The sequence below is a fragment of the Emydura macquarii genome, unplaced genomic scaffold, assembly GCF_026122565.2.
Source record: "Emydura macquarii macquarii isolate MOO-44397 ecotype Brisbane River unplaced genomic scaffold, CSIRO-AGI_Emac_v2 contig_2897, whole genome shotgun sequence".
Taxonomy (NCBI): domain Eukaryota; kingdom Metazoa; phylum Chordata; order Testudines; family Chelidae; genus Emydura; species Emydura macquarii.
In genome coordinates, this window is record NW_027133034.1 from 50,335,978 (window position 1) to 50,360,156 (window position 24,179).

Sequence of the window (24,179 nt, forward strand, 5' to 3'; positions counted from 1 at the left end):
GGTAAGACTGTTATAGTGATCCAGGAGTTCACATTTGTTAATGACTTGATGAAATCTAATTATAGAATGCACCCCCCGTTTGGGTTATCTGCCCTCTTTTTGACAGTCTGCCCTGAGGTAGGCACTCATAGGCACTTCAGACAGCGTGACAGCCCCAATACCAGTAACAGAACCCCACAAAGAGAACTGAAAGGGAACTTAATACTAAAAACTATCTAACTAAAACTAAGGATAAATGGGCACCTACTATGTACAAAAAATAGATAAATGGGAGGAAAACATGTGAAGCCAAGGTAACAGGCTCCAACAATTGTCACGGGAGGTAAGAAAGAACTGAGGAGGATTGGGGGCAGCTCTGCCCTTTATACTTTATGTAAGGCAGCAAATGGCACATGCGCTGCCCTGATCAGTACCACTGAGGGAAAAATCTCCAACAGTGTACTGGGCACGCACACACCTGAAGTGGAATGGATGTGTGTAATCACTCGAAGAACATAATAGAAACTTAGATGTTACAGGCTGTGCAAGAGGCCTGCTGGCTGAGCTACTGTGCAGTATTACCAGCAGAACCTCAGTGTATGTGGAAATATTCTTTGCAGTGGACCCATATCAACTGCTGTGGAAGGCCACTTTAGGGATGAGCTGGTTTGAGAGCACTGGTGCACAATTATACAGACTTACACACCAAGAACATGAACACTATATTCCAACCCATAAACTTGAGCAGCAGACACAGCAGATGGGAATTGGGTAGGGTGGGGTGAGGGCTGCACAGTATACAGTCTTCCTTGCTGACCCTAGATTAGGGGAATGAATTTCTTCCTGCCCAATGCCCTGTAGACTCCACCTTCATAAAGCCAAAATCCTCAGGCTTTATGCAACCCTCATATGATATTACTTCAAATGGGTAAGATTTATATAATCAATAATGATGTGTATATAGTAAGTTCCCCACTAAAACAAAAGAGAAGAGAGTCCATTCATAACACTACTTTACTGGAGTCTTAACATTTAGAAATATTTGACAATATGGCAGTAGCTGGAAACAACCGTTTACAATATGTATGAGTTCAAGCTTACAAGCAGCTTCACGGGACAATGACATTCTGTAGTAACTCTATTATCCTTTTACACTTCTTATACAACACATCCATTCTATACTATGTACCTAGTCGTAGATTCTGCTGGAGTCTCTCTTTTCCATTTTAGCTCACTGCTCAGGCAAGCTTATTTTCCCCAAACTTTATTATTGAATATTTGTCTTTTATAGCAGAAAAAAGTGGAGGGGGGAGTAGGAGGAAAGAGAGAGAAAGTACCAGGATACAACAACCAGGAAATATTTTAAGAGTGTAGATAAATGACAGTAAAATATATGTTCTTTGGTTAGCAGGCAGAAAAAAAACACTTGCATACATGATAGATACACACTAGCATTCTAAAGCAGGAGACAAGAATGTCAAGAGTGTATTCTTCCCCCACTGCCAGATGGAAGGGCTATTATTATAAATGAAAGGCAGCAGTAGTGGATGCCAGGCACTTTTGTTGTGTGCCAGATTCTGAAGTCCAGATGTAAGCAGGTTACCCCTGGGACAGGACAGGCTTCAGCTCCCGCAGTAGAATAGAACCAATCACTGTTTTCTCAGTGTTTATGATGAGCTGTGCTGTAGAACCTTCCTTCAGCTCCACTGTGACTAGCATTAATGACCCACTGTGCACAGTTTTAGCTGCAAACCTGGAGGAAAGAAAAAAAAAATCATGAAGGCCTTCATATAAAGCCAAATGCTGGCAGTGTATTGTTTCTAAAGTTAAATTAGTTTAAATTTCAAACTTTTTCAATTTAATTCAGTACAGGGGCAACCCCTAAATCCCCCCTACAAATTCCTCAGAAAAAGGATTTGTACAACGCTGCATCAATGGCCTTATTTAGATTTTAGTATCTAATAAAGACACAGATTTAATGCAAGATTTTTTGTTTAGTATTATGGATAAGAAAGTCCCTTTAAAAGAAAATTATTGTTTAGACTCTAATTTTGTGTATTAACACATTATACTTCAATCGAAAGAAACTATTCCACTATGCACCAGTTACTTAAAACCAATTGTATTCATAGTTAAAGGATAAACTTCAGTATTTTATACTCAAAATAACTAAATCTAATATTAAAAATGGTGCTGTGAAGATGTTACGTATTTTCTAATTGTTAAAATGCAGCCTTTTGAAAATGTTTTATCTGCATGCCAATTGATGAATTAATTTTTCTTAAATTATACAAACTTAATGCCCAACATGACTATATGAAATGATGTTATATAACAAAATAATCATTCTGAAACCCCAGATCTCCCCCGCCCTTAATTTATTTTACCTCCATAATATTTGACACACTTTTCTATTGACTAAATACTGTAAAAAAGCGAGATCTAATGCTTCATTATTAAATTCCAAGACATGAAGAATCCACTAATTACATGGAATTAAAAGCAAAACTATCCTTTTAAGCACTGCAATTGACTGAAAAGCCATTTTAGGCACAATGAACTTCTGTCAATCCTGTTAATTCATTCTGCATGCACAGCCAGGCCCCAGAGACAGGAAGGAAGAGGATGGCAACAGCCTAGTCTTCCATTTTCCACAAGGACTGCACCACAAAGTGTGGTGCGTGCGTGTGTGTTATTTGAGAACAACAAAGTTGCTGCACATGGGCTTTTGAAAACACTAACAAGTGTAGAGCAGGTCTGTGACCTACTCTGACCCCACTTTGCAGGGCCAATCCCCTCTCCCCTTTCTGAATGACACGTGTCTGAATCAGAGCCATCTGCCTCAATTTGCGCAACATCTTCAGTCACAAAAGGACCCAGTTAGCCCTGACAACAGCTCACAATACATAAAAATAAAACTGCTGTGCTGACAGCACGCTGTCGGCTATTCAAGAGCAAACCAACTGGTCAGTGTCTCATGTCTGACAATTAGCGTGGGCCTTGCAAAGCGCCTACTGGGGTCCTTAGGGATCTGTTTAATTACCATCAGCATAAAAGAGGGAGTTTATCAGGAGATACTCAAAAAACTTCACTCCAGACTTAATTAAAATATTAGCTACTTAAGCAGGAAGCAGATTCTCTTTAAATGAGATGTAACTTTTAAAAAATTATTTTTAAGCACATCAAGATCTCCTAACACATTACACTAATTTAGGACACAAAGCTTTTCCCAAAAATTACCCATCAGAACTCAATATATTTCCGTTGTTCAGATTATAAATGTATTCTAACACTTCTCCCTCTAATATTAAAATCTTACTTTTACCAAACTACAAAACTACCACTATAAAAATTAACTAGCTAGTTAGTTTTGTCTGTCATCTTGGCTATTTGCTTCACAATGTAAATGTCTCACGTTGATTTTGACAAGGTGGTAATTATGTAAACAATAGTCTTATTAGTCTCTTTATTTACTTAACACTTCTGTCTTGGGACTACACAGAAGCAGATTATGTTTGAATGCACACATAAAAAGCTCTGAAGTTGGAGATCCTGCAGTGTTTCATAGCCCCAAGGCTCTTTTTACCCCTCCTTCTATTAAAAACTGAAAGTGATATAAAGTCAATGTTATGATAAAGCAAATGGAGTCCAAAGCCTCAACAGAGGTCAGTTTTGGTCAAACAGTTTTACACATGCCATTTAAAACACTAGGTAGGGGATATGCACTAAGAATAAAAATTCTCTAATGCAGATGAGAGTCTGTGTATTTGTTGCAGAATCTAAATATGTGGTGACTATTTCAACATAAAATGTTAGCATGTTACGATCTTTATTAAATGTCTGTTCTATTGGACACTGATTTGAAAACACCTACTGAAAGCAGAGGTCTAATGGAAAAATAATCTGACTTATTTCACCGTTAAAGAAAGAGCTAGTTAAATTGTAAATCTGTTTTGGGCTGTGGAAAGCAAAATCTGTTCTCTAAAATCCACAAGACCATTATATTGCCAAATTAGCTACAGTACAAACATATGCTCAAAAGGTATATACATTTCTGAAGCTAAACTCAGCTCCAAAATGATAAGGCAGCTGACGTTTGGATATACGATTAATGGTCAATAAGACCACTTGTGTCAATTATTCAGATATTTAAAAGTGGTGATTGTTATATTAGGATTTTCTGAGGACTATCTGGATTTTTAGGATAAACAGAAGAAGTCTTACCAGACTTATCAGATAGTCAATCCATTAGGATTTTAACAAAATTGTGTTCTTATCAACTAGTTTTTTAGATATCAGAAAACCATTCAATATCCTTCCGTATTGAAAATATATCACTTATATACAGTGCATTTACTCTTTATAGGAAGCTGCACACCACTTTTTGTCTCACAAGATCAGTTTTTATCCCTACTTTTTCTACCAGCGTACACTAACAAATGCAGGAAGCTATTCCATTTATTATGAAATTAGACTTCAGTGTTGCTTTGAAAGCTACACTGTAGTATCTCGCAAGCTTAAATTGTAAATAGTAGTTGTCTGTAGAGGCAGAAAAGACAAGACCTGGGACATCATTTAGGTGTGGAATGTTAATAGCTATTAGGAATGGGCCTGCTGTGACAGAAGGTAGGACACCAATAAACTTGGAAAAATATTAACAGTAAATGAGTACAAGTTCAATGTTTGCTATCAAAAAAGGAAAAAAAAAAAACTTTTACCAGTAGTTACAAAATGGTGGTATCTGAGATACTTCAATTGTTTTATACAATTAAACAATATATTTAAGATGGCTTCCGTATTATTAAAAAAGAGGATCCAGTTATTATTCATTTTTTATTTTATTCTCCTCCCACCATTGTTTGTATCAAACAGATTGAAAACTTGAAAATGAAAGTTTTCTTCTCAGAATATTTCTTCCTACAGCACACGTGTGTCATTTATAGCATTACTCACATATACTGGGCTATAGGTTTTTTTTTTTTCCTTTCGAAAAAAGCACTGAAGCTTGGGTAGGCAGAGAGGATGTTATACATGTGCAAAACCTGTCCCAGCAGATTAAAAAAAAAAAAAAAAGGTAAGTCAAATAAGCCCGTCCATCATCCTTGAGACCGTCAGTGTAAACTCATCACGTCTTTCAAAAAGTTTTTTTGCAACGAGCATATACATAGTGGTTACCAATTTTTATTGAAATTAACATTTGTCAACAGTGATATGTGAAATATAGTTCTGTACTATTTCAAATAAGGAAAAATGGAGAATCTTAGATATTACAATGTGGTAGCATTTATCAAATATTGACTTTTTAATGATATCCACTGTACATAAAAATTGGAAAATATTTTCTGTTTCTGTAAACATAATATGACTAAAATTCACAGTCCAAATAATTAAAAATACAGAAATTCTTAGTTACAAGATATAATGCAAAAAATAGTAATTTACTCTAAATACCTGCTCTTAAATATTCAATATTTATGTAAAACAATGAGTTAATTTCTAGCAGCATATTCACAAACAGAACATTTGTTTACAACAAAACAAAGCTTGCTACAGTTAATTCAACAGTACTAAGACATACTTTTTCTTCTCATGGACAATCTTCCTGGTCTCTGATTTTTCTATTCTAAGTTCAATTTTCTCCTGTTTTCTGTTCTGCTGGTTATCAGAAGCTGTGACAATGGCCCACTCAGGCTAAAACTTTTTTTTTTCTATCCTGTACATGAAACCTTCAATTACTGCCTGCTGAAGCAGACAGAATCCTATTAGTAAGAAAGACGATCACAAGATGCAATGCCCTGCCCTAGCTGTACAAAAATAATTAGTCCGAAGTTGACAAATGTGTAATGAAGTTGCACAACAAATGTATGTAAGAAATACTGGTGTGAATCAGTCTTCTACTTCCAAATATCAGAATTAACAGCTATGAAGTACTATTTTCCAATGTGTTAACAAGAATAAATAAATACACGTTTGTAATTTCAGTACTATAAAGTTTTGACTTACCTTGGTTAATATTATATTTATACACAAATTTAACTTTGTAATTACCTAAGGATCTCAAAAATGATAAAATACTGGCTATTTATACTGCTTAACTGTCACAAACTTTAGAACTTGAATAAAGAAATAGTGGGGACAGCTTCAACAGCATACGTCTATATGGTTCTGACATGGGGGTGACCAAAGCATGTAATCTCAAATGTATTGAAAATAGAAAGAAGAAACACATTCAGAAGAAAAAAGTGAAAAATCATATTTTTTATTTTTAAAACTAGCAATTTTAATTTCTCACAAAATACTTCCCTGGCATCAGTTAAATTATTAAAAAGCAGAGAAAATGAGATTAAAAATATTTACACCACCGAAATGGTTTTATAGCCATTTTGATATCACCTCCTTTTCCCTTTTCAGATAGTGTCTCATGCTGTCTTGAAAAACAATTTTATTGAATTAGAAAGTTTCCTTAAAATTTTCAACATACTTGTTTCTATTAGCACAACATATTTTGATGTGAACATATTAAACATTTGGGTGTTTAATGAAAAACATGTTATTTTATGGATAAACTGTGACCAGGTATGCATTGTAGCATTTTTAGTTTAATTTTTAGCATTTTAATTTTTTCTGCCAAAAATAGATTCCAATAGGCTGGCCTCAGCTGTACCGCTGTAAAAACAGACGTGCAAATAAGCCTGTAAGACTTATCTCCTAATTACTATGTCTACTCCATGAAATGGTCAGGGAGGATGCTACATACACTTTCAGACTCCTCCATCAAATATCTATCATCAGCTCAGTAATCTATTCCACATCTGAAGCCTGAGAACCCAAGTCTGCTTCTCAAAACTTGGATTAGTTAAGAACTTGGATCAACACACTACCACCTCACCACCAACCTTAAACATACAGTAGTTAACCTGTTTTGTTCTTTCATCTGTTCTATTCTCCCGTACTATTCTGTTCTTAGGGAATCAGACATTTAACATGATAAGCATTTGAGGATTATGTACTTTGTTTTTGAAAACCGGCTATAAATTTCCATTTGCAAAAATGTATTAATCACAGAAAATAGTTTGTCTGACACAAAGTAAAATTAAATAAAAATGATCAGATCTTTTAAATTTAAAAAATTCTCATGTTTGGTTAGCTTTGCAAATGTTAAATGCTTTCTGTTTAAACAATTGACTCAGAGGTCGCTGTTTGTTTTTTCAAAGAAAATGCTGCACATATTTTGCCCTTTAATGCATTCAGATACAAAAGCAGTGCTGTCCTCTAGTGGACACCAAACAAGTTAAGATTGAACAATCTATTTTGATTAATTTAAGATCTAAATAGCTCTCACATACATGTTTAAAATGGTGGTAATCTGCATTAATTTCTTAGTATTTTTTTTTAATTAACCCCATAAGAAACATTCTAGCTGCTTGTATTAAACAACGTATCTAAGGAGTTAAAAGACTCTAATGGACTGATGTTATACAAAGATGTTTACTCAGTCGAAGTATTTCATACCTGTTAACCAAACTCTCTGAATGCTGATAATACCCGAAAACTTTACCAGCACTCAGCACTTTTCAGTGTATAGACCTTTTATTACCAATGAGAAAGTCTCATTTACTGGAATGATAAACACTTGGGGAAGAAACGTGGCAACACCTTTTAGCTATAGCCTCTGAATACTTCTTTAAAACATTCTACTTCTCTCTTGAATTAGGGAAAAATATTTACTTAAGGAATACTGAATAATAGGGAGGGCATTTTCTGGCATTTTATTACTGGCTGGAGGTATGAAAGGCCTGAGGCTTAACATAGTTGGTCATTAACAACCTGTAAGAATCTTTTCCTGAAAGTCATTATTACAGCTGGAGCTGTTATATATAGTGAACACTGAGCTGATGGGACTTGCACACCAACTTTAGGTCAGAGAGTTCTTCCAAAGTTACTAAAAACTGAAAAGGTGATATACACACACAAAAGAAATTTCCCAGCTGGATCCTTGAGATTGATTCAGAATACATACATACATACATACATGTGCATCTACATACACACACAAAAAATACCCCCCAATTAGACTGTGCCCATACTAAAAGGGTGGGGGGGGATGATTGATCAGCAGGCATACCTTTCTTTGAAAACAGAAATTGTCTTGTAAATCAAAACTCACTTTCCTCAGAGAGAGTCTGATAAATCCACCGTGTCTGGCATGTGACAGATAGTGAAATGATAGGAAGGGGTAAGCACAATCAGAATATCAGGCTGAAGTACAGGAGGACAGAGGAAGCTATTGATGAATCAATGAGGACACTGCAGAGTTCCATTTTTTAGTATTTTATGAAAATATGTATATTGGATCAGGTTGCTGTTCTTCCACCAATACACAGGACTTCAATACTCATCTGCTGTAATGTGCTCATAATCCTCCTTAATTACATGTGTCCCCAGTATATTTTTGATTTAGGTAGACATGACATCATAGTGGGCTTTCTTTCTTCTTGTTTTGGGTGAAAATTCAGGAACAGAACTTGACTTCCTGTACTGTTTTTTCCTTTTAAGGATTAAGTGTCAGGATTCTCAACTATCACTGCAGATGCTCAAGTTATGAGAAAGGTAGGAATGCGATAGTTGCATTTTTGTGTTTTGGATTTGGGCAAAATGCTGGGAGGAGAATATTGTGATTTCTGTTAAAGATTTGTTTGGCTACAGAGATGAGTGTCCTTAGGGCCACATATGAGATAAGAAATCTCTACTAACAAAGCTTCTAAGTTCTGATGCTGTCTGGAAAGAAGAGATGGCCATTACAAAGACCATTTTAACAGTTAGGAATGAGTTGGCTATTAAGCTCATTGTTTCAAAAGCTGTAACAGACCGTGAAACAACAGATTAAGGACAATAAGAAGTTCGAGGTTTGATTTTCTCCAACAATGAAATGCAATCCAGCTATATTGGGTTAAGAGGATAATGACCTTTCCCATCTCAAAGCAGGAGGACTGACGTTATTGCTGCCAGGTGTCCCTTCAGAGCGTTGGCTCATGGTTAGGCCATCCTGAAGAAATTTCACAACAGAAAATATGTAGATGAGGTAGTCATTGTTCCTTTCCAAGCCACCTCATATCATTCCATGTCACTAAATGTGGATTCTTTGATAGATGCCAGGAGAGCATTGGATGATGATTATCTGAATAGGTAGTTCAGCTCATCTAACTTTGCTCAGTATCCACTCTGCTAGACTCGGGTTTTTCATTTCACTCATTGATCAGGCCCTCTGTGAGTAAATCCTCTAAAGAGGAAGTTCTATGACAAGTGTGTTCCTAGCTACATCAATTTGCAGTATAGCTCAGATGGCCATGAGATTGGGGAAGCTAATATCATACTGGACTATTTGATCAGGAGGGGTTTCAGGGTGTGGAGGAGAAGTAATATACTTTTGTATGGCACCAAATGCTGGGCACTGAGGAAGAGACAGGTGAAGCTCTTGAATATGGTGAAAATGAAAATGTGAAGATGCATGCTTGGAGTTACAAGGATGGATCATCTTTGGAAGAAATGAATTAGGGGAAGTGTGAAGGTGGTACCAATTATAGAAAAGCTGAGGGAATCCAGGCTTAGATGGTTTGGGCATATGAAAAAAAGACTGGAAAAATATATAGGAAACTGGGTGTTTAACTTATAAGTGGAGGGTCAGAGAAGGACTGGAAGACCCAAAACAAGATGGATGGATACAAGAGTACTGATTAGCCATGGAGTTTCCAAGAAACTGCTTCAAGACAGACTGGAATGGAGAAGAAAGACTCCAAAATCCGACCTCATACAGATGGACTAAGGCTAAAAGAAGAAAAAGCAGGGGAAGGAATACAGGTATAAGGTAGCCTTGGGATGGCCTGATTCCCTCACTCCATTATTCCAGTTTAAACAGACAATTCTATTGACCCTAAAGGAATTACACAAGCATAAAACCAAAGTAAAGGAACAGTGAAAAAGGTCCAGTGTGTTCTTCACATCTGGTCTTTTATCTTTGAGCAACAGATTTCTCTTGTGTCTGCTACTGCCAACAAATTGATGAGCTGTTACTGTATTTTGTGACAGATGAAAGTGTAGTGTTCAGAGACCATTTCCCTGGGTGCACCCATCTTTTTGAACCAATCTGCTTGACACTTAGGTGCCTTTTATGTGCATGATCTTGAGTCTCATTATATGGTACTTTGTCAATTACAAGAAGGCCATGGTTTTTAAGAAGTGTAAGTCATTCCAACCTTTCGATAAAGTATGCAAAAGTTTGCAATGACTAACCACACTTTTGTGAGCACTTTGGGTGTTGTTAAAAGCCCAAATGAAGTAGGGTTTGTAAGGGAAATGGAAGGATATGAAAGCAAACCTGAGGAACTTTTAGTGGCTACATCTGATGGGGATGTACAATTTCACTTCTTGAAAGTAAACTGATGAGGAAATTCTCTAGATGAATGCTGGTGAGGATCAAGGCTCATGTCTCAATCTGGAATTTCTTGTTCATAGTGGGTAAGCTGAGAATCCTAAAGTCTAGTACTGTCTTCAACCCTCCAGGTTTCTTAAAAAACATGAAAAAGAATGGAATAAAACTGCTATGAATTTCTCCTGAAGCATGGGGAGCAACTTACATTATTGCCCATTTGGAGAAGAGATGGTAGATGATAGTCTGAGAAACAATTTCTGAGTGTTCTCTGATGACCTTAGTTGCACAAAGCAATTTACATGGCTCTTCTCTAATTCGGTTATTCATCTTCTTATTTTATGGACTGAATGGTCTATGGTAAATGTGCCACACTGGCAGGAAACCAGACAGACACCTACTAATTTAACAGTCCTTCCTTGCCCATGAGCAGAGTCATTCAGACTGCTTTTATTCAATGGAGGAAAGGGTCCCAGAGCCTTAGTATGCTTTTTGTCCTAGAGTTTATCTAGATATTTATATGGTCCTCATCATCATTATATCTGAACTGCAAAAAAACCACTATAGAAAGACAAAATCTAGAGCAGTTACCCCAGTCACTGCCTAACCTAATGCCTACCTACACTCCTTTTGAGATTTTTAGTAAATAAAAATACTTTAAGCATGGAAAGATCTTCATAATCTCTGTGAAATAAGTAGTTATTTAAAAGAAAAAAAGATATTCACATAATTGATTGCAGTTTTCATGTTTAAGGAGGATTATAGCATGTTTGTTGCTTCTAAAAATAAGATTTTTCTCCTTAAATATATTACATATTTTGTTAGCGTAATAGTCTTTATTTTATCTTTTAATGTAAAACATTTCCTCTTGAAAACAAACACGTTATACACAATATGTATAGTTGAAATAGTTTAATCTTCTCCAGAATAGGTAAATGAGTGCACAGCCTATATACATGGCTGTAAAGTGCACACTGGCCTAATAGGCATGTAAGCTGGTTTCAGATTTGGGTCCATTGAATTTAATAGAAGCAAAACAGTGGATTATAGTTTACTCTAAAAACGTAAAAAAACAAAGATTTGAAGGTAGTTCTTCAAGTTCGTGTATACTATTATACTCATTCACTACTGAATGCAAAGTTTGTAACAGTCACAAAGATACAATGGAATAGATTGTATTATCTGATATTTTGTTCAAGTACAGTAAAAATTTGTTACAATATAAAATTATTTTACCTGTCAAGCAAATGCATTCATCTGACAGATCCGCTCTTATTTGACTGTCTTTTGGTGCATGTTATTCTTTTAACATGTCTGTTTACCTAAATCAGGTATTTATTTGAAAGTCTTTCACTGTATTTTTCCCTTTGTTTTTATTTGGTGCAAAGAATGTGTGATCTCAATAGGTCTAATAGTTTAAAAGGCATTCATTTAAGTGGGTCCTCCCTCCAACATACTGTATATGTTACAAATTTATTATGTAGGCCAGTATACTGGGGCTGACTGAAAAATGAGATGTTCAACTGTTCATGCATGTTAGACAGGTCACTAAACTATATAAATTCATTATAGATCCATATAGTGTCATACCAGGCAATATGAACTTCTCTGCATCAGTAGTAATGTTGTAGCAGCATCCACACTGACAATGTGGAGACAATCCTTTGAGGAGTTAATATCAAGCTGCACAGTGCAGGCCAAAGCAAATAAGTTAGAATGGCTATTGTTAAGCTTTTTCTGTTTAAAAAAAAAAAAAAAGAAAAAAAGAAAAAAAAGGTGGGGGAAGGGAGATAAGTACCAGATATTTCCAACAAATAAACTCAGGTGGTTCCCAGAACTACAAAAAATGAATACTAAAGGCAAGAGCAGAAACAGGTTCTACTGCATAGTTTTCTTTCCTACACACCACCCTGGAAACAAACAAACAAAAAAGTCAAATAAAAATGTTATGCATAAAAATAGCTGCATCAGAATTTTACTGGGGTTTCTATTTTAATAATTCCTCCAAAATAAGTAAAATTTCACAATGGAAAAAAAGTAAAGAAAATGAAAGCAGGAATTTGACTTTGGAATGAAATTGGGGCACTGTTCTCAGGTCTGTTAGTGTAAAAAGTAAATATTACGTATTTATTTCCGTTATTGCTCAAAGCAGTAGGTGGGTTGTGTAAATATAAAAGGGGAGGCACAGTCCCGGCCCCAAAGGATTTACAAGCTATAGGAATTTGCAAGACAAAGTTATAGCTTTGCTTACTCTGCTGGCAGAAGTAACTGCATCTAAAAATACCACTTGAACAACAACAACAAAAGTCTAAAGCAACAGTGGCCACAGGTTCAAAAAAGTACACTATTCTGAGCAACACACTGAGCTTCCATGGTGAATTAAATCCATAGAATTTGGACTTCGGTTACTCAATTGTTTTAGGAAGCACCTGGGTAAGAGATGAGATCTCACAGAGGAAAATTGTCAATATATTTTCTGATAGGATTAAATGCAGAAGATTAACTCTTTCAAAGGTATAAAGAAAACTTTTTTTTCTAGGATGCACAGGAGAAAGAAAAAATAATTACATATTTTGCACCCAAAAGGAGATGTCATGGACAAGAGGGAAGGCCTTTTCATGCACCAGTAACTGGTTAAATGACAGGAAACAAAGAGTAAGAAGAAATGGTCAGTTTTCACAGTGGAGAGTGGTAAATAGTGGGGGTCCCCCAAAGATCTGTACTGGATCCAGTACGGTTCAAAATTTTCATAAATGATTTGGAAAAAGGGGTAAACAGTAGGTGACAAAGCTTGCAGACAATAAAAAATTACTCAAGATAGTCAGCTCCAAAGCTGACTGTGAAGAGTTACAAAGGGACATCATAAAAGTGGGTGACTGGGCAACAAAATGGTAGATGAAATTAAAGGTTGATAAATGCAAGGTAATGCACATTGGAAAAAATAATCTGAACTATAAATACAAAATGATAGGTTCTAAATTGGCTGTTACCACTCAAGAAAGAAATCTTGGCGTCATCGTGGCTAATTCTCTGAAAACAACTGCTTGATGTGCCGCAGCAGTTAAAAAAGCTAACAAAATGTTAGGAACCATTAGACAGAAAATATAATGCCACTGTACAAATCGATGGTATGCCCACACTTTGAATCTGCATGCAGTTCTGGTCTCCCCAGCTCAAAAAAGATGTATTAGAATTCAAAGTAGTATAGAGAAGGGCAACAAAAATGATAAGGGTATGCAACAGCTTCTCTCCTAAAATGGATTTAAAAAATTGGGATTGTTCAATTTAGAAAAGTGATGACTAAGGGGTGATATGATAGAAGGCTATAAAATTATGACTGGTGTGGAAAAAGTGACTAAAATAGTATGATTTATCCCTTCAGATAATACAAGAAACAGCGATCACCTGGTGAAATTAATAGGCAGCAGGTTAAAGGAAACAAAAGGAAGTACTTCTTCCCACAATGCACAGTCAGCCTGTGGAACTCATTGCCAGGGGATGTTGTGAGGACCAAAAATACAACTGAGTTAAAAAAAGAATTAAATATGTTCATAAAGGATAGGTCCATTAATGGCTATTAGCCAAGATGGTCAGGGACTCCAACCCATGCTCTGAGCGTCCCTAAGCCTCTGACTGTCAGAAGCTGGGACTGGATGACAAAGCTTGGATCCCTTGAAATTGCCCTATTCTGTTAATTCCTTTTGAATCATCTGGCACCAGCCAGAGTCAGAAGACAAGATACTAGACTAGATGGACCATTGGTCTGACTCAGTATGGCCATTCTTATGTACCCATGTTATAGCCTAATATAAAGAGAATGTTTTCTGGATCTTGTTGTAAAAGTTACTGGTTATTTGTCTCAGGCTTCAGAAGGATTCCACTTATTCACTTACGTGAGTCTAGAGTCTATTACAGTGGTCCAATCAAGATCTGATCGTGCACATACCATGAGAAGAAGAGCAGGCTGAATATACCACATAAGCAATTTCCTGACATTCTCTAAAACTGAATTTCTTCTCCAAAGTGTGAAGCTTTCAATTCCATTGCAAGGCTATCAAGGAATACAGAAATCTGCTGTACAACAAGGACAATAGCATTAAGTGGAAGCAAGAAGACATTAAGCAAAGGAGCTGAATTTTTATAGCGGATGTATGATTGCTAGTGATTTCATTTTTGCAGACATCCCTGTGACCAGGGCACCCAGCCCCAATGAATATTTAAGCAAGCTCAAACTAGATCCCGAAATATATCTAGTCATCTCTTAAGAATTTATGATAAATTCCAGGAATGAACCACTTTTTAAACAATATTCTTGAGAAAAAACTTGGCTTTCCCAACCGACTAAATACTAAATAACTCTTCCAAGTGAAAAATTCTGACTGTAGTAGCAGCCATCTGTCAATATCAAATAATGAGACAAAATAAACCATATATATATATATATATATATATATATATATATATACACACACACACACACACACTAATATTTAATACTGAGCCTTGTGTACTTCTGATAGAAAGCTGCAATAATTATAAAAAGATAATTTTTGCAGATCTGTGGATGCTAAAAATTCTCCCCATTAAACAACTCCTATTACAGACTGAAAAGATTCCACCTTGAATTGGGGCAAAAACCCAGTGAAAATCTAAGGCTATGCGCTAAGCTCTCCTAAATACTTCAGCCTAGGAACTGAGAACGTGCCTTTGACTGAAGAAACCGGAAGAATAGCATAAAAATCTCAGTAGTTTTGGGTGCAGTTGTTTCTAGAATCTTTTTTTTTCCTTTGAGTTTTAAGGACAAGTACAGAAAATGTACTGAGTTTGACGAACCTTAGGCAAATTCAAAGTAATAACCATTTGAAATTTTTAGACAGACCCCATTTTCTGATATGTTTTTACACAGTGAGAACATGGGTATGTTTTGCCACCTTCTTAAAGGAATGAATAGGAAAGGGGACATGGAGAAAATCTGAATTTAAATTTTTCTACCCCTCTTGTCTCTACTATAACACAACATGCAATGAAAATGTGTTCTGTGACACTGGCATGATATTCTGAAGATTTTTGGTTTTTGAGGAAAACTGCATTGATCTTGGGAATCAGTCTGGTTTTTGACTAAGGAGAGGCAAAACATTTTATCTCAAAAAATATTCAACCACTTTATCACAATTATCCCCCAAAAGTCTGCCTCCATGAATGGTAGGGATGGAAAATTATTTGTTGTTGATACTGTGGGGGACACAGGCTGAGCCAGAGAAACCAAATAGTATCACGCCAGTGGCCATGAATCTGCCAAACTCTTAAAAATGTCCAATGTAGCATCAGCCAAAAGACAGTAGCTAAAGTGACAACCCAATTTTAAAAAAATTCTTTGTTTATAAAGTTCTCTGATGGACAGATACAGCCTTCTTGACATGCCTCAAACAAATTTTAGGAGCACTGGTGAGACTGGGGTATGGATATGGAATTAAGGTAAAGAGAGAGTAAGGCTATGTCTACACTAGCACTTTTGTTGGTCAGGGGTGTAAGACACCTCCCCTCCCCCGACATAAGTTTTACCAACAGAAGCACCAGTATGGACAGTGCTATGTTGGTGGGAGACACTCTCTGCTGACATAGCTACCGCTTCTTGTTGGGGGTGGTTTAATTATGCCTCTCTGACATTGGCAAAGAGCAGCTACATGGGACACCTTAAAGTGGCGCAGCTGCAGCAGTACAGCTGTGCTGCTGTAAGGTCTCTAGTGTAGATATAGCCTTTGACCGACAAAAGTTTTACCGACAAAAGTGCTTGTGTAGACATCACTGAAGTAACTTGCCCAAGGTCACCCAAGAAGTTGGTGGCTAAGCCAAGAATTGAACCTAGATTGAGTCCCAGTCCAGTGCCTTCATCAAGAGAGTGTCTTGCTCTGAGTTTTTTAGGTCAGATGTGGAGGTTATAGTTAGAGCTGGATAAAATTTGTATATTGTATACACTAATCTGTCCTTCACAGTGTCCGTTAGCCTTAAAACAGATGCTGATGAGGAGAGCATGGACCCCTCTAGGACTCAACAAATGAGAACTCTGAACCAGGTGACTGAGTGTGGTCTGATGGAAATGACTGAAACAGTGGCGGACCAGGGCATGGCTCCCAGGTTCTGCCGGCTGCCCTGCCCATAGCATCCTCCTCCTCCTCCTCCTACGGTCATGGGGCGAGGCAACCCTACTTTGCCTGATGCCCTACAGTGCCCCTAAGATCCGCTCATAGGGAGTGATTGGCGCCACTGCTGTACCTGGCAGCATCCCGCAAACCGGCTCCATCTGCCAGAGTGAAAGCTCTATGGCCAGCGGCTGCAGCAGACACCTGAGACATAGTATGCCACTGGACTGAATTCATCTTAGTATGTATGTCTACACCTGGGAGCAATCCTCCCAGCTAGGATGGACAGACTTGAACTAGCATGCTAAAAATAGCAGCACAGATGTTGTAGCTTGGAGCTCAGACCAGGGGGTCAGGTGGGCTTGAAAGCTTGAGCTGCTACCCAACTTGCAATGTCCACACTGCTATTTTTAGCAAGCTAGCACAAGTCTGTCTACCTGGGTTGTGAGGCTCGCTCTCAGCTTCAGTGTAGTCATATCCAATGTTACCCTACTAATCTGATCATGTCTGAGTATTCCATGGTTGACCGTATCAAATCCCACAGGGAAATGCAGGTGACTCATTGTTCCTGTAATGCTTCCAAGACATCCTGGTATATGAATGGGCTAAATTCAAAGGAAGGAATGTATCAGATTATCAGTCCTCTGTGCAATGAGTGGTTCCGAACATTCTGAGAGGCTCTTTCAGAAGTGGGTGATTTTGTCAGAAATAGACAAATGCTTTTCTTGCACGTAAACAGGAAGTGCTCAGATCTCAAACTGATAGGGTGTTCAGTTCAGAACTGGCAGGTATATCTTCCAATTCCTAAATCCTCATCTAGTTTAGAAATCAGTTCCAGGGATTGAGTAGTTGTGAAAGTAGGGGTAGAGATTACTTGAGAAAAGCCAAGCTCGGGTAGGTGGTTTTGGGCCATACTGGAAACTATTTGTCAACTTGGACAACTTCCAGACATTAAACCGTGGGAATGTCATATCCATGTCAAACAGTATCTCAGTGAAGTCTCTTAGAAAACTTTTGGTGTTTAGAGGTATAGAAATTAACTGCATCCACGTTAGACTTGTCTCTGGATTTGCCACAATTGTATGACTTCTGAAAATTTTAACCAACATTTTTCAAAAGTGACCTAAATTTCAAAGTAAGTCAATGGAACTTATGGTCCTAGGTGCCTAAATCATATTTGGGAGCAAGGCTCCAAAGTCATTTAGGCACTTTTGAAAATCTTACCCTTTTTCTCTAGGTGGCCCCTTTTGTACTTGAGGTTGGACTAGAAAAAGTTGGCTACTCTGACTGGTCTTTAATGAATCTAGGTCTTTGGTTCCTCAGTAGACAGGGAGGATGAGAAGAGCTAGCATCTGAGCCTGAATTAACATCAACATCCAGTCAGGATTCTGTGATGCCAGCCAGGTCAGGAGTCTCTTCTGACGTGATCATGGATGATAAAATCTTCCTGACTACTGATTCTGCCACAGGCTGCTGCATTTTGAACTAAATAGAGATATTTTTAAAGGAGACCCAGAAATGGATTAGTAAAGAGTGTTGTAAGTCAGGATGGAGGCAGATTGGTAGATCTGAATGGAGAAAGTAGCTTGACATTAGTCCTCTTTCATGTTTACCAAATTTGGATATACAAAAGGAAGAAAAAGCTCTAAATCAATTTAATCATACTTACCTGTGAGGAAATATAAAAAAAATGCCTTTTGGAACTCTGAACGTGTACACTCATTTTTCTCCAGTGAAACTCCACATATCTACATCTACAAATGTAAGATTACGTACATTGACACTGAATCACTTTGTTCCTACTGCATGTGTTCGTTTTAGCTTACCTGTGTATGTTATCTTGACCAGATGGAACTACACCCAGGTTTGCTGCCTTTACCACCTTCTCAAGTATCACAAGTCGGGTGGAATTCTGTGGAGCAACAGTGATTGTTGCAGATGTCTCATTCATTCCGGTCAGCATTCCTGAAATATTAAGAGAAGTATTTCTTTATAATACTTCAGGTTTCTTTACGAAATCTACAGAAACAGATATCTGGCTTGTTACTGAATAAGAGCAAAAAGATTTGTAAACCTTGTTTTTCTAGATTGTCTCTCTTCTAGAAAATAACATACAAAATTAAACAATTTATCAAGAAACTGACTTTAAAAAATTTGGGTAGATTTAATAAAAACCCAAATTAATTTTAACTTGTAATTTAAAATAATTTAATGTTATTGAAAAGAGAACAGTAATAACCGAATGATGATGTAATATTAATAAAACTGTACAGCCAAAGTGGTTCCTTTTCAGAAAGAGTACATAATATAGAACAAAGCTAACGTACAGATATGAAATGTTAAACAAAGAAGTTCTGAAATAAGACAAATTTGAACTACAGGCCAGACCTAAAGAACTTGTTCAATCACATGAGAATAAAACCACTATTCTCAGTTGTAATTTCATTGCAGTTTATTCTCTGAATTTCATTTATTTTCTTAGTCATCAATCAGATCAGTTTAGTTCTTGAAAATAATTTTAACTTTATCAGAGTAGAAACTGAAAAACACTGTTCACTCAGCTAGTATCTGTCTCTTAAAGAATGTAATGACAAACTATGTTGAATTAAAATAATTTGAATGTCACTACAAAATACAGCTAAAATATCAACCCTCCATGCTAACGTATGAAAAAAAATGGAATCAAAATGAAAGGAGAAATGTAATTCAGGAAGAATTATAAGAAATTTTTTTTCTTACATCAACAGCCAGTGCTTAAAAGAGCATTTAGCAGGTCATCTATGTTAATTAAAATTCAGGGGGGAAAAAAAGCCCCTAGATAGCTTCACACTATGCATGTCCTTATATGAAAATTCTGCAGGAATCTATGCTATATTCAGATGCTAAAAACTGTTGGTAAAAACGATGAAATGTAGGACCTCAAGTAGAAGTGACAAATAGTTAAACCAGTTTCATATATTTATATGCCAAATAAAATTAAGTAATAAAAATCTTTTAAAATTCTCAAAAATTCCACCCTTTTAGAAATGTATGCACAATTATAATATATGGCAAATTCCATTCAGATGCTTAATACATTTGATTTCAAAAGTCAACATATACATACATTAGAATCAGTTTTTGTCACAAAACCTGAAATTCTGGATAAAACAAAGCAATTATTAAGTAATATAGGGATATTTTAGAACATGATTTACTCATGAAAAGAACAAAAATGAATATGTATCTTCTATAAAAAAATCAGAATTAGCATTATCTAACCTTGGAAACAGTACATTTTGTTTTAGATTGTTTAACTTCAACATTAGGCAAAAGCTTTAAAAACTACATAAGCAATCTAAAACTGCTTTTAAGCAGAGCACAGGGACTGACATAACACTGCTGAGAGATGTGTGTACTCATTTAGGATTTAAACCTTCTCCATTAAGCTCTATTGAAGAGCAAATGCTGAATAAATGAATGCTACTATGTTTATGTTAAAAGCCTGTTTCCCACAGCATGTAATTAAAGGAAATGTTGTACAAAGCCAGTACTTTTGTCAAGCTTCTGTAAATGGAAAGATGGATAGCACTCAGAGAAGTGAATGCATTGCTTCATATTTAACCTTAACACTCTTGTCATTAATGGTTTGTCTAACTTGTTCTATAAAAGACAAGGTACTGCTCCATTGAAGTAAAATTAAAAAAATCAACTAAACCATGCTTTTCAGAACAGAAGATTCATTATCGTTGACTAATGTATTGGCGTAAAGCAAAGTAACATCCTATCAAGTAAGGCACACATTCAATCTGCCTTTCCACCCCCCTTTATTTTTAACTCATGCTGTTTTATTGTTATAGGCAATTTGTACCACTCAGCATGACAGTGTAAACTGAATCAAGATTAATTTACATGCAAAAGAACACTTAGGAGAGCAGCATGGTAAGCAAATGTATTGTCTCGATTGCTGAGGTGGAAAAGAACCTAGAAAGAAAAAAAGGTGCTCTAATTAAGGGGCATCAAATATGATTGCTTGTGGTAGTTAAGGGCCAGAAAATAGTAAATGTCTGACCATTTAGAGAATTAGCATCTTGCTTATTAGGAACACAAGTTGGATACATAAATCTTAATAAAATTAAGTAAACGTTGTGTTTTTTTAATCCACGGCATTTCTAAATTAAAATGTGCCAGGTATATTTGACTTACTTTAAAAATTTTGCAAAATTATCAATTACATTCTTATCTATGAAAAGGATTATAAAATGAAGCCGATTAAAACAACTGTGTATATACTTTCAAAATAAAAATGTTAACGGTAAAAATACTAATGAATAACCAGTTATAAAAAACATGTGCCACTTTTAATGTGGCATTACTCATTACAATCTAAGAAAACTTTGGTCAGCACACAGAAAGGTAATTAATTTGGGTTAACTAATTGTTACAATGAACCAAAAATACACAGTTTGAATAATAAAAGAAAATGCAACTGGAAAAAATTATACTCATACAAAATATATCTGATATATCATCATCGATCAGAGAAGACTGAGCTCAATCCTAGTGCTTTTGCCACTGATTTCAAAAGGAATGGAATCAGGCAAGATATTCGAATAGAAGCCCCTCTACTACAGTTCTTACTCAGGCAGAATTCCCACCTAAGCGAAGTGGAGTTTTGTCTGAGTAAGTGCTGCAGATCTGGCATGGAATACTGAAGCCTAAAACACTGAAACAAGTATTTAAAATCACAAAATTAATTTGTCCATTGCTTCCAAATGGTCAAATCACAAAAACACAACATTAATTAAGCTGCTGCTCAGTGGATAGAGAATTAATCATCCTGAAAGAGGTTTTCCCAGTTCAGAACTGAGAGCAAAGTGAGATACTGTGGCACAGCTCAGCATATGATGCAAAGCATATAAATAAATACGGCTTTCCGTTTTCTAGTGTTGCCACCAGGAAACCTTCACAAGCATGAATATTCAGCACCCTGACTGTCCCCTTCCTTCTTATGTCATGGGGGAAAAGGAAATACACAAAATTTGACACACAATGCAAAGCACCATAGTGTACCTGAGTGAAGATGGAGACCATGAATTGTTTTCTTGCATATTGATAAAATGTTGTATATTCCCTCCTTTGTATTCCTAATAGATTGCACATGCAATTTAGACAAATATTTTTACAAGCCATGTGTATCTTCTAATTTTTCCCCATACAAATTTGCCGCCACTCCTTCTTTTCACCCTCCACCATTTGCTATTATTAACTCTGAATACAAACATAAAACAAAGTATCTCTGGATACAAGGTTTGAAACATCTTATGTCCAAAACAAGGAAAAATCATGGAAAATGAAAAATAAAGTGTATAAAACAGATTCATTTGGAGAATGAAGTAAAATCAAAGTTAGCATGGAATAGAACCACATTCATTAACTTCTAAATTGACCTGTATTTTACTCTAGTAAGTTTTGCGTTGCTAAAATGTGAGGAAATTCATTTCTTATTTTGATTTGTGATTTTCATTTAGCAAGCCCATGTAGGAATTTTCTTAAAATACTCCAAGCTGTTCTTAGATCTGTGTAACAAATAAATACACATGTAAAGTTTAGAATTGAGACCTCTATTACCGAGTTTTCTAAAGCAGCTGAAATCTATAACTAAAAAGATACGATACAGGGTTTTTAAACCTGTGGTAAATTTGCCAGCATCAAGTCCTGCATCAAAGAATGAATTCAGCAAGACAGAAAGAACGATACAGAAATGCCAAGAGACCTTCATGGATTTATAAATACTTCATATAAACAAATTTTCAAATAGCTTTATTCAGAGTAGCCTTTCTGCTCTATTAAACATAGCAAACAGCTGCCAGATTTATTCAGACAAATAATCAACAACCATAGAAGTAAAATGGCAGAAGAAAAAGGAATTTTGGCAACAACTCCACAGAGGACCACAGCTATTCTCAAAGTGCACTTCTTCCATGTTCTCATGGTTCTATATGGCCAGTCAGGGGGAAAAAAAGCCCTCAGTTATAGCACAGCATAGAAAACTATCAAAATATCAAGCAAGCAAGCAAACAAAAAAGGCAGGGGAAGCAGTACAATAGCCTTCTTTACTTACAGTATACCCCTAGCTACAATTTTAAGAAGGGAACAGTTTAAAACAAATGTGCCAAAGTCTCATTCAATCACTCACCTTAGTTTCCTGAGCAGGTGTAAAGCAGTGAGGCAGGCTTTAGCCAGCAAAGGGTAAGAACAGCAAATAAGTATCAATTGGTTAAGAAAAACAATTTACAATCCTAACTTTTCACTGCAATGATCAACTTCACAGAAAATAATACAAGTAGCACTTGGATTGCATTCTTAATCATTTAAATATAAAAGTAACTAAGAAATGATGCAAAAGTGATTATTCATAATATATAGTATTGAACAGGATTACTCATTGGTGTTCTTGACTGCTTGATAGATATACTGGGTTTCGGAGCTTTACACAGCATCGAGATGGAGTCCCGTGGGTACATTCTCATCGCAGTGGGAAAGGATTTACGCATGTAAATCCCCATTCATTGAGATGGATGAGAATACACCATTATAAAATTGAAAATACATCCAAAACTCAAGCTTTTGGACTTTAAAACTACTACAGTGAATTTGAACAAAATTCTTATCTGTGTGGATTGCTCAATTTAATATGTAGTAAAGCCAGCTACACTATTTTTTTTTTTTTTATTATTCATGTAGTAAGAACCATTCAAATTACCAAATGTGTTTGAGTCTAGGCCAAGCCACAATCATGCATTTTACAGAGACGCCTATTTTCTCTAAAAGCACTACATTAAGAAAATTGTCAGCTGCGGTATAGACAACAACATGCTTCCTTTCTAAAAGGCTACTCCAACAGGAAGTCAAAGAATTTGTTTTTAATAGTAAGAAGCGTTGTTTTAAATGGGTAAGATTTTAATTAACTTCAAAATAGTTGGGAGAAAAGGTACATTAACTATACACTAGCAATAGCCTTGGAATAAAGACTAATAAAAACAGACATCATTGTATTAATACATATTTGGATTATTTCTCTGAGCTGGTGGGTCCAAAATTCCTGCCATTAGCACTAATATGAAATGCATTAGCGAGTAATGTTAGGAAACCATAACTCTCAGGGACGAAAGGTTGATTATGGACTACGTATGAGGAGGGGTTGTTTGTTTGTTTTTACCAGATATATTAATCAGTTATCAAGTACCACTGGAATGCACACTGTGTGCGCTTTTGAAGGTATTTTCTAAACCAAACCATTAGTATAAGATTGAAAGAGAACCCACAGAATAGCATCAATAGCTACATACATAAAGTGATTTCTGGGCATCTGTATAGATGTGTGAGTGAAAAGCATTGCAGCGCGTGGCACACAAATCAAAAAAGCATTTATCAAAGTTACTGAAATAATATTTCTCACCTTGCTCTTTCTTAAAATCCTTTTCTGACATAGTGACAGGTAAAAGTAGCTCTCCAACAGGGGGCTGAATGTTAACATTGAAGTGATCTTCCTTTGTACTAAGAGAAGAGAAATTACACAAAGTGAACAAATGTTTTTCGTAAGAAAATTATATACATCCAAAATAAAATCAGAGCAAACATGTTATCGACTG

General features: G+C 36.1%; 1 protein-coding gene across 2 annotated transcripts in view; it reads right to left on the reverse strand.

Annotated features, from left to right (window-relative positions):
* Window positions 1–975: 975 nt before the first annotated feature.
* Window positions 976–24,179, reverse strand: part of AP3B1 (adaptor related protein complex 3 subunit beta 1) — a 290,480-nt gene continuing 267,276 nt past the window's right edge. For both annotated transcript variants that reach the window (XM_067569102.1, XM_067569101.1), the window contains exons 25-27: window positions 23,987–24,084; window positions 18,372–18,510; window positions 976–1,732 (exon numbers count right to left, since the gene is read on the reverse strand). In XM_067569102.1, coding sequence (XP_067425203.1) covers window positions 1,579–1,732; window positions 18,372–18,510; window positions 23,987–24,084 — 391 coding nt within the window. In that variant the 3' untranslated portion in view covers window positions 976–1,578. The remainder of the gene's footprint in view (window positions 1,733–18,371; window positions 18,511–23,986; window positions 24,085–24,179) is intronic.